The sequence below is a fragment of the Candoia aspera genome, chromosome 12 (assembly GCF_035149785.1).
Source record: "Candoia aspera isolate rCanAsp1 chromosome 12, rCanAsp1.hap2, whole genome shotgun sequence".
NCBI lineage: Eukaryota > Metazoa > Chordata > Lepidosauria > Squamata > Boidae > Candoia > Candoia aspera.
The window spans coordinates 1,892,645-1,907,505 of NC_086164.1; the positions used below are offsets into that span (position 1 = coordinate 1,892,645).

General features: G+C 47.6%; 2 protein-coding genes across 2 annotated transcripts in view; one reads left to right on the top strand and one right to left on the bottom strand.

Annotated features, from left to right (window-relative positions):
• STK26 (serine/threonine kinase 26) overlaps window positions 1–14,861 on the top strand; it is a 393,767-nt gene that overhangs the window by 357,308 nt on the left and 21,598 nt on the right. The window lies entirely within an intron of this gene.
• Window positions 1–14,861, bottom strand: part of GPC3 (glypican 3) — a 105,675-nt gene that overhangs the window by 8,009 nt on the left and 82,805 nt on the right. The window contains exon 7 of the mRNA XM_063313310.1: window positions 10,146–10,308. Within this exon, the coding sequence (XP_063169380.1) occupies window positions 10,146–10,308 (163 nt within the window). The remainder of the gene's footprint in view (window positions 1–10,145; window positions 10,309–14,861) is intronic.

Here is a 14,861-nt window from a genome sequence, read left to right on the forward strand (position 1 = left end):
AAACGTGGGGAAAGAGGGTGAGAAAGACAGGGGTCATTCTGAGGGTGGTAGGAGGAGTCCCAAGACAGGTATTTGGCTGTGCGCATGAACTGAATTTTCTGTGGTTAAGCCCAATTTGACAGCAAAATTCCCACACCTTAAAAGGTCTCAGCCTGCGAAGATGCAGGGCAAGGAGAGAAATAGAGCCGAACACAGCGATGGAGGAAATGGGAGGTCAAATTTGCCCTTTGGGAGGAAAGCAAGGTTTTGTTATGTTCGGCCAGGAAGTCCCACTTGGAATGAAAGTCTGAGATTTCTCTCTCCTGGAACACCTGGCCATCGACGGGCCTGAACCAGCTGTGCTTGTTCATCCCCAGGAGAACTCCCTGATCAAGATTTCCTTTTTCAAAAAGGATGTTGTGTTCTTATGATGTTCCTATTTGGAAAGAAGGCAGCCCTCCTGAGAGTATAGGTGTCGAAGCAAGAAGGCTTGGATTTCAACTGAGTACTGCTCTGAGTTCTGCCGTTAGCGATCGTGTGTCCAGGAGCCCCTGCAAGCTCCTAAGAGATGCCAGGTGCCCAGAATGCAAAGGGATGCAGCCCTAAGCCAGCTTTGCAGACTGTCCTGGTTTACTCTATCGAGCTACTTGTGCACAGCTGGCCTGCTTGCCCAGAATAGGAAGACAATAAACTTGGAAAGAAGTGCTAAGTGGAACTTTCTACCTTGGGGGCTCCAATCGAGCTCAGATTTGTAAACTCTGGTCTGGGATTTCAGCCTGGGAGAAGGGCCATCAGCTCAGGCAAAGGCATTAACTTCTTTCTTCCAGGTTAGCCCAGACCCCCCTCACCCGGCCAATTTCCAAATGTGTGGGGATTACTTCTCTCAGGATGCCCGGCTAGGATGGTGATGAGCTGAAGGGCGCCAGGTTGAGGAAGGATGGCTTAGCTGCTCTCCCAGCGAAGCCAATTTAGTGGCCTGCTGGAACCACTGAAATGGAGCAGAGCTTATAACACAGCTGAGAAGCTGGCATAGAAAAAAGGAAAATTATCTCAGATAGTTTCAGTGAGAACATCAGAGAGACACAGGTTATTGATCTTACACACTCAGCCTTCCCATGCATAAGGAGCACATGGCCCTGATGAATGCAGAGCAGAACAGAGCAGCATGCTTGCTTCTCCCTGGGTAGAAGAAGGAGAGAGAGAAAGAAGAAGTGGGAGCGGCAACAAACAGCTTCCTCAGAGTTGCATTGTGGGACAACTCAATTTACATGCTAATTCACATGCAAATGAGGCATGCTGCATTTGCCAGGACTTCCAACACCCTGAAGGGAGCAAATCAGCTACCAGCACCAGGTGACTTTTGGGGAAGCCAAGGACCCAGTTTGGTGAGCCACGTTTTGCAGGGTGAAGTGTTCCACCATTGTATTTCCAGGTTGACCGGAAGCAAAAGAGCAGGCTGGGCAAGCAATCTTTGCAGGGCCAAGTGCCATTGGACACTTGTTCATAATAGTGCAAGCACCAAATCAGCTGAGATTTTTTTTTAACAGACAAATAAAGAAATTCACTTTTTCATTTAAGTCTGGAGCTCCAGGAATCCCACCTGGGAATACTGCAAGGCCCCAGACAGAGCACCCTGCAGTGGGCTTCCAACCCTCCCACCTGCTTCTCTGCCGTTTGTGCTAAAGGGGAGTTGCTGCTACATGACACAAACAGGGGTCTTTGTTGCAATGGAATGACACCCCCTCCGTGGTCAACCAGACCTCAAGGCTGACCTGCTGGAGGGGCCTTTTCATCCACCCCCATTCTCAGAGTCCTCCATCTCCAGCAATTAATTCACCCAAACCTTTTGGGTTTTTTTAAAGTAATGGGGTTGTTTTTCAGCCTGCATTTATTCTAGGAAGTTTTTATGATTATTATAAAGCGGTTTGGGATTTTCTTTTTTCTTTTGTAATGAGACTCTTAATCATAATAAAAGCAATAGTAAAAAAAAATAAAGCTTTTGGGGTTATGAGAATCTTAATAATAATGAAAGCAATAATAAAAAAATAAAAAAACGTATTTTGGGGTAATGAGAATCATCATCATCATCATACAATAGTAATTATCACAAGCCCCACAACTACTTAGTTCAGAGCAGCTAACGTCATTTTGGGAAGAATTTTTGTTTTCTTAAGACAGACACACACACACCCATATGAAAAAGGGAGAAGAGCAAAGGGCAACAGTTCTGTCCAACTTAACTGCGTTTTGTGCAACGCTGATTTTGGGCAGGACTGAGGAATACAGAACTGCCTCTGGCCAGGGAACCAGGACACCCTGCAGAGTTAAAATCCAGGAGTGACTTGAAGAGCAAATAAAGGGCACCTGAAGTTGCTCAGAGAGAAACGCCAAATGATGGTGCGGGAAGGATATTACTAACTTCCCCAGAATAACCACTCACGTCCCACTGGACGACTCAAGTGGAATTGCAAATAGAAACAGGAAAAAGCACCTCCTGTCCGCCCCACTCCCAAAAAATAACCTTCAGCAACAGCTGCTGGAAAGGGCAGATTCCCAGCACCGGAGCCACCTTTCCGAGTCCTTGGGACTCACCGAGTCCCAAAATAAGGACCAGGCACAGGCTGCAAACAAGTTGTTTGGCAAAGGTGAGGCACAGGAGCCAAGGAAGGGGGGACTGAATCAAGGGGGCTGACTTCATGCCAAGCTACTGGAGGAACGTGGTTGGTGGCTTTGTGTCTTGTGGCAAGAGGGGAGGACCATCCAACTGTCCAGGTACAAGTAAAGCCATCCTGGAGTTGAGGAGGTCTCTTAATGACTCCATGGACAGATCCATGGAGTTTTCCTGGGAACAATGCACAAGCCGTTTCCCACTGCCGTCTTTCGGGTGTTTCTTCCGCTTTCACGGATCTGGAGATCTGGCCTGTTCTGTCTTGCTTCCCCGGAAGCACCTGTGTCACTCAAGTCAGAAGGGGAGAGAATTGAGCATGGCAGCCTTGCCACAGAGCGCGCGCACTGCAGAATCACAATCAGGAAGAGAGCTAAAAACTTTCGGAGACTGCTCAGCACCAGGCCGGAGAACGCCTTGAGATCCCAGGACAGGAGCAGATGCCAAACCATCTGAGTGGCCCCCAAGTCTGAAAACTGTCATTTTCAGTGGGGGCAGAAGAGGATGCTCATAGAAGTATGGAATTGGAAGAGATCTTTGGGGACACAGAATTGTTGTTGTTTATTCGTTTAGTCGCTTCCGACTCTTCGTGACTTCATGGACCAGCCCACGCCAGAGCTTCCTGTCGGTCGTCAACATCCCCAGCTCCCCCAGGGACGAGTCCGTCACCTCTAGAATATCATCCATCCATCTTGCCCTTGGTCGGCCCCTCTTCCTTTTGCCTTCCACTCTCCCTAGCATCAGCATCTTCTCCAGGGTGTCCTGTCTTCTCATTATGTGGCCAAAGTATTTCAGTTTTGCCTTTAATATCATTCCCTCAAGTGAGCAGTCTGGCTTTATTTCCTGGAGGATGGACTGGTTTGATCTTCTTGCAGTCCAAGGCACTCTCAGAATTTTCCTCCAACACCACAGTTCAAAAGCATCGATCTTCCTTCGCTCAGCCTTCCTTATGGTCCAGCTCTCGCAGCCATATGTTACTACAGGGAACACCATTGCTTTAACTATGCGGGCCTTTGTTGTCAGTGTGATGTCTCTGCTCTTAACTATTTTATCGAGATTTGTCATTGCTCTTCTCCCAAGGATTAAGCGTCTTCTGATTTCCTGACTGCAGTCAGCATCTGCAGTAATCTTTGCACCTAGGAATACAAAGTCTTTCACTGCTTCTACATTTTCTCCCTCTATTTGCCAGTTATCAATCAAGCTGGTTGCCATAACCTTGGTTTTTTTGAGGTTTAGCTGCAAGCCAGCTTTTGCACTTTCTTCTTTCACCTTCATCATAAGGCTCCTCAGTTCCTCTTTGCTTTCAGCCATCAAAGTGGTATCATCTGCATATCTGAGATTGTTAATGTTTCTTCCAGAGATTTTAACTCCAGCCTTGGATTCCTCAAGCCCAGCATGTCGCATGATGTGTTCTGCGTACAAGTTGAATAGGTAGGGTGAGAGTATACAGCCCTGCCGTACTCCTTTCCCAATCTGAAACCAGTCCGTTGTTCCGTGGTCTGTTCTTACTGTTGCTACTTGGTCGTTATACAGATTCTTCAGGAGGCAGACAAGATGACTTGGTATCCCCATACCGCTAAGAACTTGCCACAATTTGTTATGGTCCACACAGTCAAAGGCTTTAGAATAGTCAATAAAACAGAAATTGATGTTTTTCTGAAACTCCCTGGCTTTTTCCATTATCCAGCGGATATTGGCAATTTGGTCTCTAGTTCCTCTGCCTTTTCTAAACCCAGCCTGTACATCTGGCAATTCTCGCTCCATGAACTGCTGAAGTCTACCTTGCAGGATCTTGAGCATTACCTTACTGGCATGTGAAATGAAGGGGACACAGAATGCCAGACTCCAAATTAAATCACTGTAGAGAGGCTGTTGAACCTCCTAACTGATGCTTCCAATGAAGCCCATCCCCTCTGCAGGGAAATGATTGCACTTATATGGGGTAGCCATGTTAATGATATTTTGTTCAATTAATGCAGTGTTTTTCAACCTTGGCAACTTTAAGATGGGTGGACTTCAACTCCCAGAATTCCCCAGCCGGCATAGCTGGAGAATTGGCAGGGGGATAGCCGGCTGGGGAATTCTGGGAGTTGAAGTCCACCCATCTTAAAGTTGCCAAGGCTGAAAAACACTGACCGAATGTAATTTTAGATGCAGTGTTTCTCCTGGTTTTGCCTACTTTCTGGCCTGATACGACGTCCTTCTTGGAGCAAAGACCAAGGACAGCCCTTGGCTCCCAAAAATTGCACATCTCAGCCTCCTGTTTTCTGCTCAGCCTGCTGTAGCTCGGCAAGGTGCTGAGAAGGGAGTACCTGACCTAGTGTTACTCTTCACGAAGGATGCTCCAGATCAAAGGGAAACTAATTCAGGAAACGCTCCTATGCCCTGCAGCCGTGGGGAATGCTATCGCTCCGTCCCGTAAACACGACTGGCCATCTGCAAGGCAGAGTGTGTAAAAAGGCAGCCGGGCCTCTATTTTAAGAGGTTATTAGAGACTTCTGGTTTTGGGACATAAAAGCAGGAAGCAAAATTCAGCCGGCTACACATGTTTTTGGGATTGATGTGCTGCTTTTCGTTTTACCAAGTGGAATTATAGCTGTGGGAACAAGAGTTGCTGTCAGGAAAGATTGTGAGGAGGAAGAGGGGAGGCCAGACAATGCCCACCCACCCACCCACCCACCCACCCGGAACGCCATACAGACTAACCGCGGAGCAGCAGTCAACCAAGTCGTTTCAATGCTGAAAATCTTTGAAGAACAGGGAACTAGGGAACACTAGCAAGACCACAGCTTAAAGTATTGCTTCCAAATACGTCAATATACAGGCAGTCCTCGACTTATGACCACAGTTGGGACTGGAACTTCCGTCACTAAGTGAGGTGCTCACTGAGTCATGCCTGACTATGACTTTTTGCCACAGTTGTTAAGTGAATCACATGGTTGTTAAGTGAATCTGGCTTCCCCCATTCACTTTGCTTGTCAGAAGTTGGCTGGGAATGTCACAGATGGCAATCATGTGACCCCGGGACACTGCAACTGTTCAAATACACCCTGGTTCTCAAGCGCCTGGATTTTGATCATGTGACCGTGCAGACACTGCGATGGTTGTAAGTGCAAGGAGTGCACAAAAGTGTAAGTCGCTTTTCCCAGTGCTGTTGTAACTTTGAATGGTCGCTAAACAAATGGTCATACGTCAAGGACTACCTGTACACATACTTCTTTAGAGGTCTGCAAAACCAGTTTCAAGTCTGAACCCGTGGTCTTCGCCCTTCCGGAAATCCTTCGAACTTAAAAGAGAGCTGTTTAAAGCTCAAAAATGCTTTTGAACTGATCAAGCAATAGTTCCCAACTCGAAGGATAGCGTTTCAGATTCCAAACGTGGGCAATTTGACCTGTTTGGCACACCAGTCTTCCTCTCCCCGTCCCACTGCCACCGGAAACTGACTGCATGTCTTTTGAAGCCACTGGTTTGTCTCCAGACCAGAGAGGATAAATATGGGCATTGTGAGCAGGCAGTGCACAGCCCTCCCTTCATCAGACCGAGTTAGCACAGCCAGAGACGAGGAACGCAGCCCGGCCCCTGAAGGATCACACTTGAGCTGCGCTCGCCACAAACAAAATTCCCTTCCGACAGGCTAAAAGTCCGCCTGGAAGTACGCTCTCTCGTAGGCAGAGACAGAAACTGTTCCAGTCGTAGAGTTAATTCAGGATTTCCTTGCCTCTTGCTCCCCACATTCCCTCTACACGACAAAGGCACCAGCAGGGGTCTAGCCTGCAACTTTATTTATTTCTGTCATTGCACGAAGCGGCAGCCTTGCAATTGTTCTCTGCTTAGGTCTGTTAAACAGCGTGGTCCCAGCGGCCTAACAGAGGCCCTCCTCCTGCCTTGTGTCAAGGCTGTTGTTTCTCTCCCTCCACCCCCAAATGTCCCGAAGCACCCCTCCAACGCAAGGCCATGGCTGGAGGAAAGGTATTTGGGGGCCAAGACACTTTGGTTGTAGAACTCCCTGGCCAAGGAGGCTCAGCAAGATTTTTTCAGTCACCGTTTAGGCACCAAGATTCTTACTCTGTTCTCATGTTCTGGGTCATGCCTACCCACCTTTTTTAGTTCTAAAATCAATTTTAGCTGGGTGTTGCACGTGGCTGCTTCGTTGTCGACTGCCCTGAAATCATGAAACATGTAGACGTGGCTTAAACTTGCCTGCCTGCCCCTCTTTCCTTTTCAATTTGGCTGAATGCCCCGGCCATCCAATGTGGCTGATGAAGAGGGCTTGGAAACTGGAAGGTGTGCACATGACTTTATCAATCTTCTGTTGACTGACAGTGGTGTGGCCTCTGCACTACTTAGGGACCCTTCCTTACACATCTGCTGGAGTAATGCGGAGCCTTCTGTCTCCGAAGCTACCTCCCAGCCGCACTCTCCAACGAACTACTGACCCACCCCAACTGTACTCCGTAGTTGTCCCTGCCCGCAAAACACAAGTCAGGGTCAAGCCACCCATCGTGTCAGCAACCCATTTTCTTCGCTAATTAACTGCAGTCACAAGAGACTGCTAATTTGGAGCAGAGCAGCTGAGACCAAAGATGATTTCCAAAATTTTCCTTCCTGGCCCTGAAAAGCATGCCATTTCCCTCCTCTCACCATTTTATCCCGGGGGGAGGGAATCTAGGGACAAGAGGGGTGGGAAGCACTTTGGTTGAGAAATCTGAGTGATGGGAGAAGGGCTGAACCCCGGGCTGGCAGCCTCATCCTTCCTGCAGCTGCGGCTCATTAAAAAAGAAAACGTCCCGAGATGGAACCACGGATCACGCTGTTCTGGTCTTCAGACTTGCTTGGAGGCTAGCTAAGAAAGCTCCTGATGAAAGACACATGGGTCTCCTCTCCCAACTTGTTCTGAGGCCGGGGAAGGTATCCCCACAGCTCACTCCCCCCCACCCCCGTGTCTTTCGTCATCAAAGTGTTTGATTTACTGCTTTACGTAACATAAGTAAGGATTTATTTATTTAACACACACACACACACACGGATCTGACAGGCAGCGCCCTCTCTGCTTCCACTCCATTAAATGCCAAGCAATTGTTGCAGATCAAGGGGAGAGAATTTATTGAAGCATCTGGACTCATTTTAAGAGACTATATTTTTCCTCTTTAAACTTGAAAGCTCCAGGTCTGATTCTTTCCAGGTTCAGTTGCTTTCAGTCATGGGAAATGTACAACTTGGGCTTTTGAGCCCAAGGGAAGGTGAAGTCCAACAACCAAGCTTTTGCACTGTGTGTGTGTGTGTGTGTGTCAGCCAGAGAGACAGAGAGACCCCTAGTTTCTTGGAAACCCTTGCTACACAGGTAGTCCTCGTTTAGCAACTGCCTTGCAGTTATGACAGTGATGAAAAAGTGACTTTATGATCAATCCTCGCATTTACGACCTTTGCAGGTCTGTAAAGCAGAGGAAAGCTGAAGTCAGATTATAAGCACAGTTGCTGTTTCACTTAGCAACCACTTCGCTTAACAACCGAGTTGCTGGTCCCAATTGTGGTAGCTAAATGGGACTACCTGTAATTTTTCATCAGGATATGGTAAATAGTTGTGTTTTCCCACCAAGACGGGTATCCATAGAGTGTGGTCAAAAAACTCAAGATGGCCGCCACAACAGACGCTCCAAATACGTTAGATATGGTGGGATGAGCCGAGGGTCAAGTCCATAGCTTAAATGCTTGGATCCCATTTGTTTCCTGATACCCGCTGCCCACTCTTCTTAGCAGAATTACAGACCTCTTTCACTCACTTTGCAATGGTGGCATTGGACAGATGCTGCATCTTCTGCATTACGCAAGGCAAGGTAAGGGGTGGTTGAGATGCTGGACCTGCTGGGAAGACCCAGGCTGGTGTTCTCCTTCAGCCACCATCTCACTCAGTGACTCTGAACCAGTCTCTCTCCCTCTCAGCCCAACCTGCTTCCCAAGGTTGCTGTTGAAGGGATAAAATTAGGAGACCCCATACACGTTGCTTTGAGTTCTTGAAAGAAAAGATGGGTAATAAAGGCCACAATTATACATAAGCCACTATTTTTCTCTGAGGGAAGAGTGGTTTTGGTTCTATGCACAGGTCCAAACTCAGCACCTTCCCCTCTGCTAGCGAAGTGAGTGATCTGAATACATAAATTAAAATGGGACCCAAGTACGTTTGCGTGGTCAATACTCTGCTCATATACAGAGAAACCAGGCATGGGGCATATGAAACAAAACTGTAGCCAGAAATATCAAAAAAGTAAATATCTGGGTTTGTGGAAGTCAGTCCTGGAATATTGTGATTTTTGTTTGCCCAAACCACTGGAATACTGAAACTGCTGCCTAGAGCACCAGCCAAGCTGAACAATCCACCACTTCCCAACAGCGGACAGCAAAACGTGATGTGGTTGTGGGGCGCTCTGCCCCATCACCACCCAACAGAGTATCAAAGCTGCAATTCAGCAGGACAAAGGGCTGTTTGTGGGTAGCTGCAGAAAAAGACATGACCAAGGGTGCCATTGTATCTTCTGGAGGTATGGAGGGGTGCCTGCAGCCGAGATATGAATGCCAGTGACCCAGGTGGTCCTTTGGGATGCCATTCCAAGCTCTGGGAAGTGCTGTTTGCAAAAAACAGTAGCTACCTCGGGTGGTTTACCAACCCATCCATTCCAAATGCTGATCCCACCTTCCAATTCAGAGGTTTTCATAACATCTAACAACGCTGGAACGACATGGGGCTCCCTCCAGGTAAACATTTCGTTCACCTCCCAGCCATGTCTGTTTCCTGCACTACAGAGATGGGGGAAGAAAATGAGATTCAGCTTTGCTGGTCAGACAGGCTTGGGATGGGTAAGAACACACAAGGACTCCTTGAAAGGGGCACCCATTTCAGCCTTGTCCTTCCAATTAGGAGTGGGAAAGGAAACAGCCTGGTCCAAATTTTTGTACACAGTAGTCCAATTCACTCCCCTTTGGCCTAGAAGCAAACTGAACTGACCTTGCGTGGAGAAAGAATTTTGCCACGCAACTTGGAATTCAAAACCTGAACACAAAAATGGGAATATTCAGGAAATGCACATACAAGAGACCCACCAAGTTAAGGAAACACCACTTTGGATGTGTCCTTGAAGAGACATCGCCCCGAAGAGCTCTGTATGGACCTCTTTCGGGGAAGGGCACATTTTCAAACTGGCAGGGAAACGAGCCGAAAAGGACGGAAGACCCGGCATCGAGAAGCTGAGCGCAATTCAAATGGACAACATCCGCTCCCCACCATGGCCAACCAAATTCTCCTGAGGCTTGGGAAGAATCACGGTCTGTCTACTCCCAGTCTAGCTGCTGCTGCTGACAAGATGACAACTGATGCTTGTTTAATGCTCGTTCTTTCTTCTCCTTGAAATCATCCAAGGCCCCTTTATTTTTGAGAGCAGCAGACCCATAATAAGATATTGACTGTCCCAGGTTTAGCTGAAAAGCACCGCTCCGACTTCCACATTACCTGCCAAAAACCTCAACTGATTCTTCATTCTTAACTCGCCATCTCCAGAAGCCACAGCCCCATCGCAGGCATCTTCATCGTCGCAATCCCCACTTTCCGCCCCGTCCTCATCTTCGAGGCGGTCCAGATTTTTTCGGCGAGAGGCAGACATTCCCTTTAGCAGCTGGAAGAAAAAACATTGGGACAAAAGTGCTTTCAGAAAGGACAGAAAACCAATCGAGCAGATGAAGGAGTCGATGGATGGAATGGAGGGTTCTAAATTCAGGGATCAACGGGGGAGACCCTGTTTCTGAATTCCCTCCCATGTAGAAAACACTGTAGCTCACCATAAGGAGAAAATCAGCCTTTGTGCCCAGATTATCCCCAAGATGTCCCGTTTTCTAATTGTACAGCACACATTTCAGTAATTTTCCTTCCCTTGAGAACAAGAATTCCCGTGATCGTCAACAGTGCTGACATTCATTCAATCAACTTGCACCCTGGTTAATAACCCATAAAATAAGCACAAATAGTTGGAGGAATTCTACTGGAAGATCTGGGCTGTATTTCCTCGAAATATGCACATCTGGTTCCCCCCTGAAAGGACGCTGGGAAGGCAGAGCAGAGTGGTCGGCAGGTTGCTGAAGTTGCCGAACGGGCTAATGCAATTTTAAGCTGCATCAACAGAAATACTACTTCTAAATCACAGGAAGTCCATTTTCACATTATTCTCCACTGATCAGACCCCCCCCCCACCTCGCGGACTGATTCTGTTCCGCGAATCACATTTTAAGAACGATTCAGACAAAGGGGAAGGTCACAAGGATGATTCAAAGAGTGGAAACTAAGTTTTGCAAGGGGAAATGGAGAGAATGGGGTCCATTTTGCTGGGGGAACAGATGGCTGTGGTGGGAAACGATAGCATTTTCCAAGTACTTAAGTGATATTACACAGAAGAAAGAAAAGGACTGTTTTCTATTGTCCCATAATGCAGAACCTGGAAATGCTCTTAAGCTGTAAGGATTGTCCCCTGCAAGAGACACAGTTTTACTCTTCTTTGTCTTTGAAGTGCAAACTTCAGACAGTGGCCAGGGTCTTGTTCTTTCCAAGGCAGTGAATCATTCTGTACTTATTTTTAAGAGATTGTTTAAAAAAATTACAGCAAAACCCAAAAGGATTTGTGCTAGAAAATATACACTGTAATTCTTTCTCTATGCAAAAGTTGCTTAAAAAAACAAACCATCCCAAGGTTTCCCATTCTGTCCTCTTCTGTTGGACTTGGGACCAGTGGAGAAGTCAGCGCCAAGGTTATATAAGAAAGATTATATAAATTTTCCCCAACGTGGTCCCTCCAGACGATGTTGGAGTTGGACCTCCCGTCATCCCAGTTGGGTTGGCTGCAACTACGATGTCCACCATATCAGGAGGGCACCTGGTTATAGGAAAAGTGTTCCTTGTCTCATAACGTTGACTCCAAATCTCTGAACCAACCCGTCATTGGTGTGAGATTCAGGACCCTTTTGGATTTATTTCTCTCCTAAAGTGTTCCACAGCCGCAGGGGAGTTTGACAAGTGCTTCTAACGTTTTCACTTCAGCAAGAGCTGGACCCAGGAGCGACACCAGGCTCTTATGAGACCACCACCTGGATGATTCCTCTCTTCCCCTCCCTACCCAAACCCACATTGGATGGTTCCTCTGGCTTTAAATAGCTGATGATGTGAAAGCTGCTCTGCTGACCGAGCCTCCTTCTGCGGGACGAGGCGGGGCATGCAGAATCCCATAATCAGTAGGCAGAATGGAACAATAAGCAGGTTTTAACTTAAGGACAATTTATCCAGCTGCAAGAGTTTAAGTGGCACAGCCACCGCCTCCCACCGCCAAACCGAAATGGTGGAGAGACGCAGGCAACACAGCTCAGAAGGAAGCCAGCCGACTCCAGGCAGGGCCTCGTGCAGAACACACCCAGCGTTATCACCCAGCCTTCTCCAGATCCGGCCCTCCTGTTATGTTGAAGTGACAACTCCCATCTGCCCCAATCCACTTCATGACATCGTAATCCCAAACATCTGGAGGATGTTTTCCTACCTCAGCTCACGGGTGAGTTTAGGGCCACCAGATTTGTCTGCCAGATGACACCTGCCTCTAAATGTAGGCAGAGTGGATGGCAAAACAACTGGTTGGCAATTGGCCAGAAAACGTCTGACTGACGCACTACACCTAACAGTATAAAAAAATAGCCTGTTTAACCAGGGATTGATTGATTGATTGATTTATCAGATTGTTATCGCCGCCCATCTCCCCCACACGGGGGACCCTGGGCGGTTCACCGTAAAAACAATTTAAAATTTCAATAAAATCATAAATACAACCGATAATCAGTCAGCATAAAATGCAATGAAGTCCAAGCCACGGCGGATCTAATTCAAACCATGAGGGCATAAAACCAGTCCCCGCAGAACCGGGGAACCAACCAGCCCCAAGAATGGCTCTTCCCCTCCCTATTCCAGGCAGGGCGACAAAACCAGGTCTTCAGCTGTTTCCTGAAGCCCGGGAGGGAGGGGGCCAACCTCCCTTCCGGGGGAAGGCTGTTCCGAAGGGCGGGGGCCACCGCAGAGAAGGCCCGCTTCCTGGACCCCGCCAGATGGAATTCTCTTACAGGCGGGGTCCGCAACATGCCCTCTCTGCACGATCGGGTGGGACGGGCTGATGTAGTGGGGGTGAAATGGCTGAATGAAACATGTTGCTGGGTTTAGGAGCTATCACGCTAAGCCAAAATCATGGCTTACAGACCACAATGGGCAGGTCCACATACAGGTAGTCCTCACTTAACAACCACAATTGGGACCGGAATTTTGGTTGCTAAGTGAAGTGGTCATTAAGTGAATCTGACCCAATTTTAGTCCTCTTGTGGTGGTCGTTAAGTGAATCACCGTGGGGGTTAAGAGAACCATGTGGTTGTTAAGCGAATCACACGGTTCCCCATTGATTTTGCTTGCCAGAAGCTGGCCAGGAAGGTCGAAAAGGGCGATCACGTGACCCTGGGATGTTGTAATAGTCATAAATGTGAATTGGTTTCCAGGTGTCCAAATCATGATCACGGGACTCTGGGGATGCTGCAATGGTTGTAAGTGTGAGTACCGGCTGTAAGTCAGTTTTTCCAGCACCTTCGTAAGTCTGAACCATCACTAAACGAATGGTATAGGGCCAAGCTATACTTAGCTTTAACCATGTTTACATGCCCTGGTTCACCTATATTGCAAACTCAAGCACCATGGTTTACCAAAAAAACAGGCAACCAAGATTCCTGCTCGGTACAGCATGGAAACCCAGCTCTACGCTAAGAGCAACCTCCCCAGTGGAGCCATCTTCCATTTATTCCCCCCTCAAAAACAGCAGCCGAGAGCCACTGATGAATAATAAAAACTTTGCCTTTTCAATAAGCTCTAATAGGCACCCTGCGGGCCCAAATTAAACATAAAACAAAACCCACCAATGGCGACTTCAATGGTTCAGTGATGTCTAAGAATTTTGAAAGAATGCAAGAGTCTCTTTCGAAAGACTAACTTATTTTGAAACTGGTCAGAGAAAAGAAAAAGATAGCGAGATAGCTCTGAATTAGTATTTCTATTCTTCTGAGGCACAGACTTCTCCTTTAATTTAGTCTGCATGACCGAAAAGAATTTAATAAAAGAAAACATTCCAGGGACTATGCTGAGATTTTCTGCATACTTTTCCAGAAGCTTTCAGAGATCAACCAAGCACAGAGATTGGGAAAAGTTGATTAACGACTCTCCAGCTAAGACAACACCCAGAACTGGAGGGGAAACTGGAAGGGAGATGATGGAAGGAACATGGGTGGGCTGAGACGTGGAAGAGACCACGAGAGCCGGCCGGAGGAGATCCTTCGCCTGTTTCCCCATCCTTCCCCATCTTAGGACCTCAGGGAAAGCAATGGGTCAATGTCTTTTCTGCCTAGCAACTTCTATGCCCCTTCACCAAACTGGACCCTCCAGTCTTGTGGAAGATGTCTCTCCATCCATCCCAGCGGCCAAGTTGGGAGATGATCATGGTAATTGTGATTTAACCCTTCTGAAAGGCTCCACTGGTTGTGTGTGTGGCTCAGTTCATAACTATGATTGATTGGATAAACCATAATAATGGAGCTCGCACAACCCTTCAAGCCATAAACTACGTTCACCAGTCATAATACCGGCATTCCCTCTTGGCAGTGCCAGATTTCGTTTGATGCAGTGTGGTATGTACAAGCGGTCTGTGTTAACACTCCATCTGGGAGCTGAACCGATGTCTCAATAAACTAATGTTGTTAATTGTTGAGGTGTTGCAAGATGCTTATTTTTGCATCACAGAGCCCAGGACCCATTTCCTCTTTTCTTGTTTACCTTCGGCACACTTCTGTTAGGTTGATAAATGCCCCACATGTGGTTTGTTCCTCAAAGAGGGTTCTGCTCCCTTTGAAATCCAAGAGTGGTGCCAAGGTGTTGATTAAACTCGAGCCTGCTGGACAGCTGGTGAAAAGAGGGCAGGGGACAGAGGGGTGGGGGAATGATAATAGACTCGGTTTTCAAGCACAGCCCAAGATGACTTTCATATCTCAAACGCTTGCGAAGAGATTTAACCAAGCAGAACCCTCCACGCAGCATTTCAGAGCTGCAGACCAGGTTCGGGTCAGCTCACTCATGGTGGAGATGATGGGAGAGGCCCAGCCTTCTGTTCCT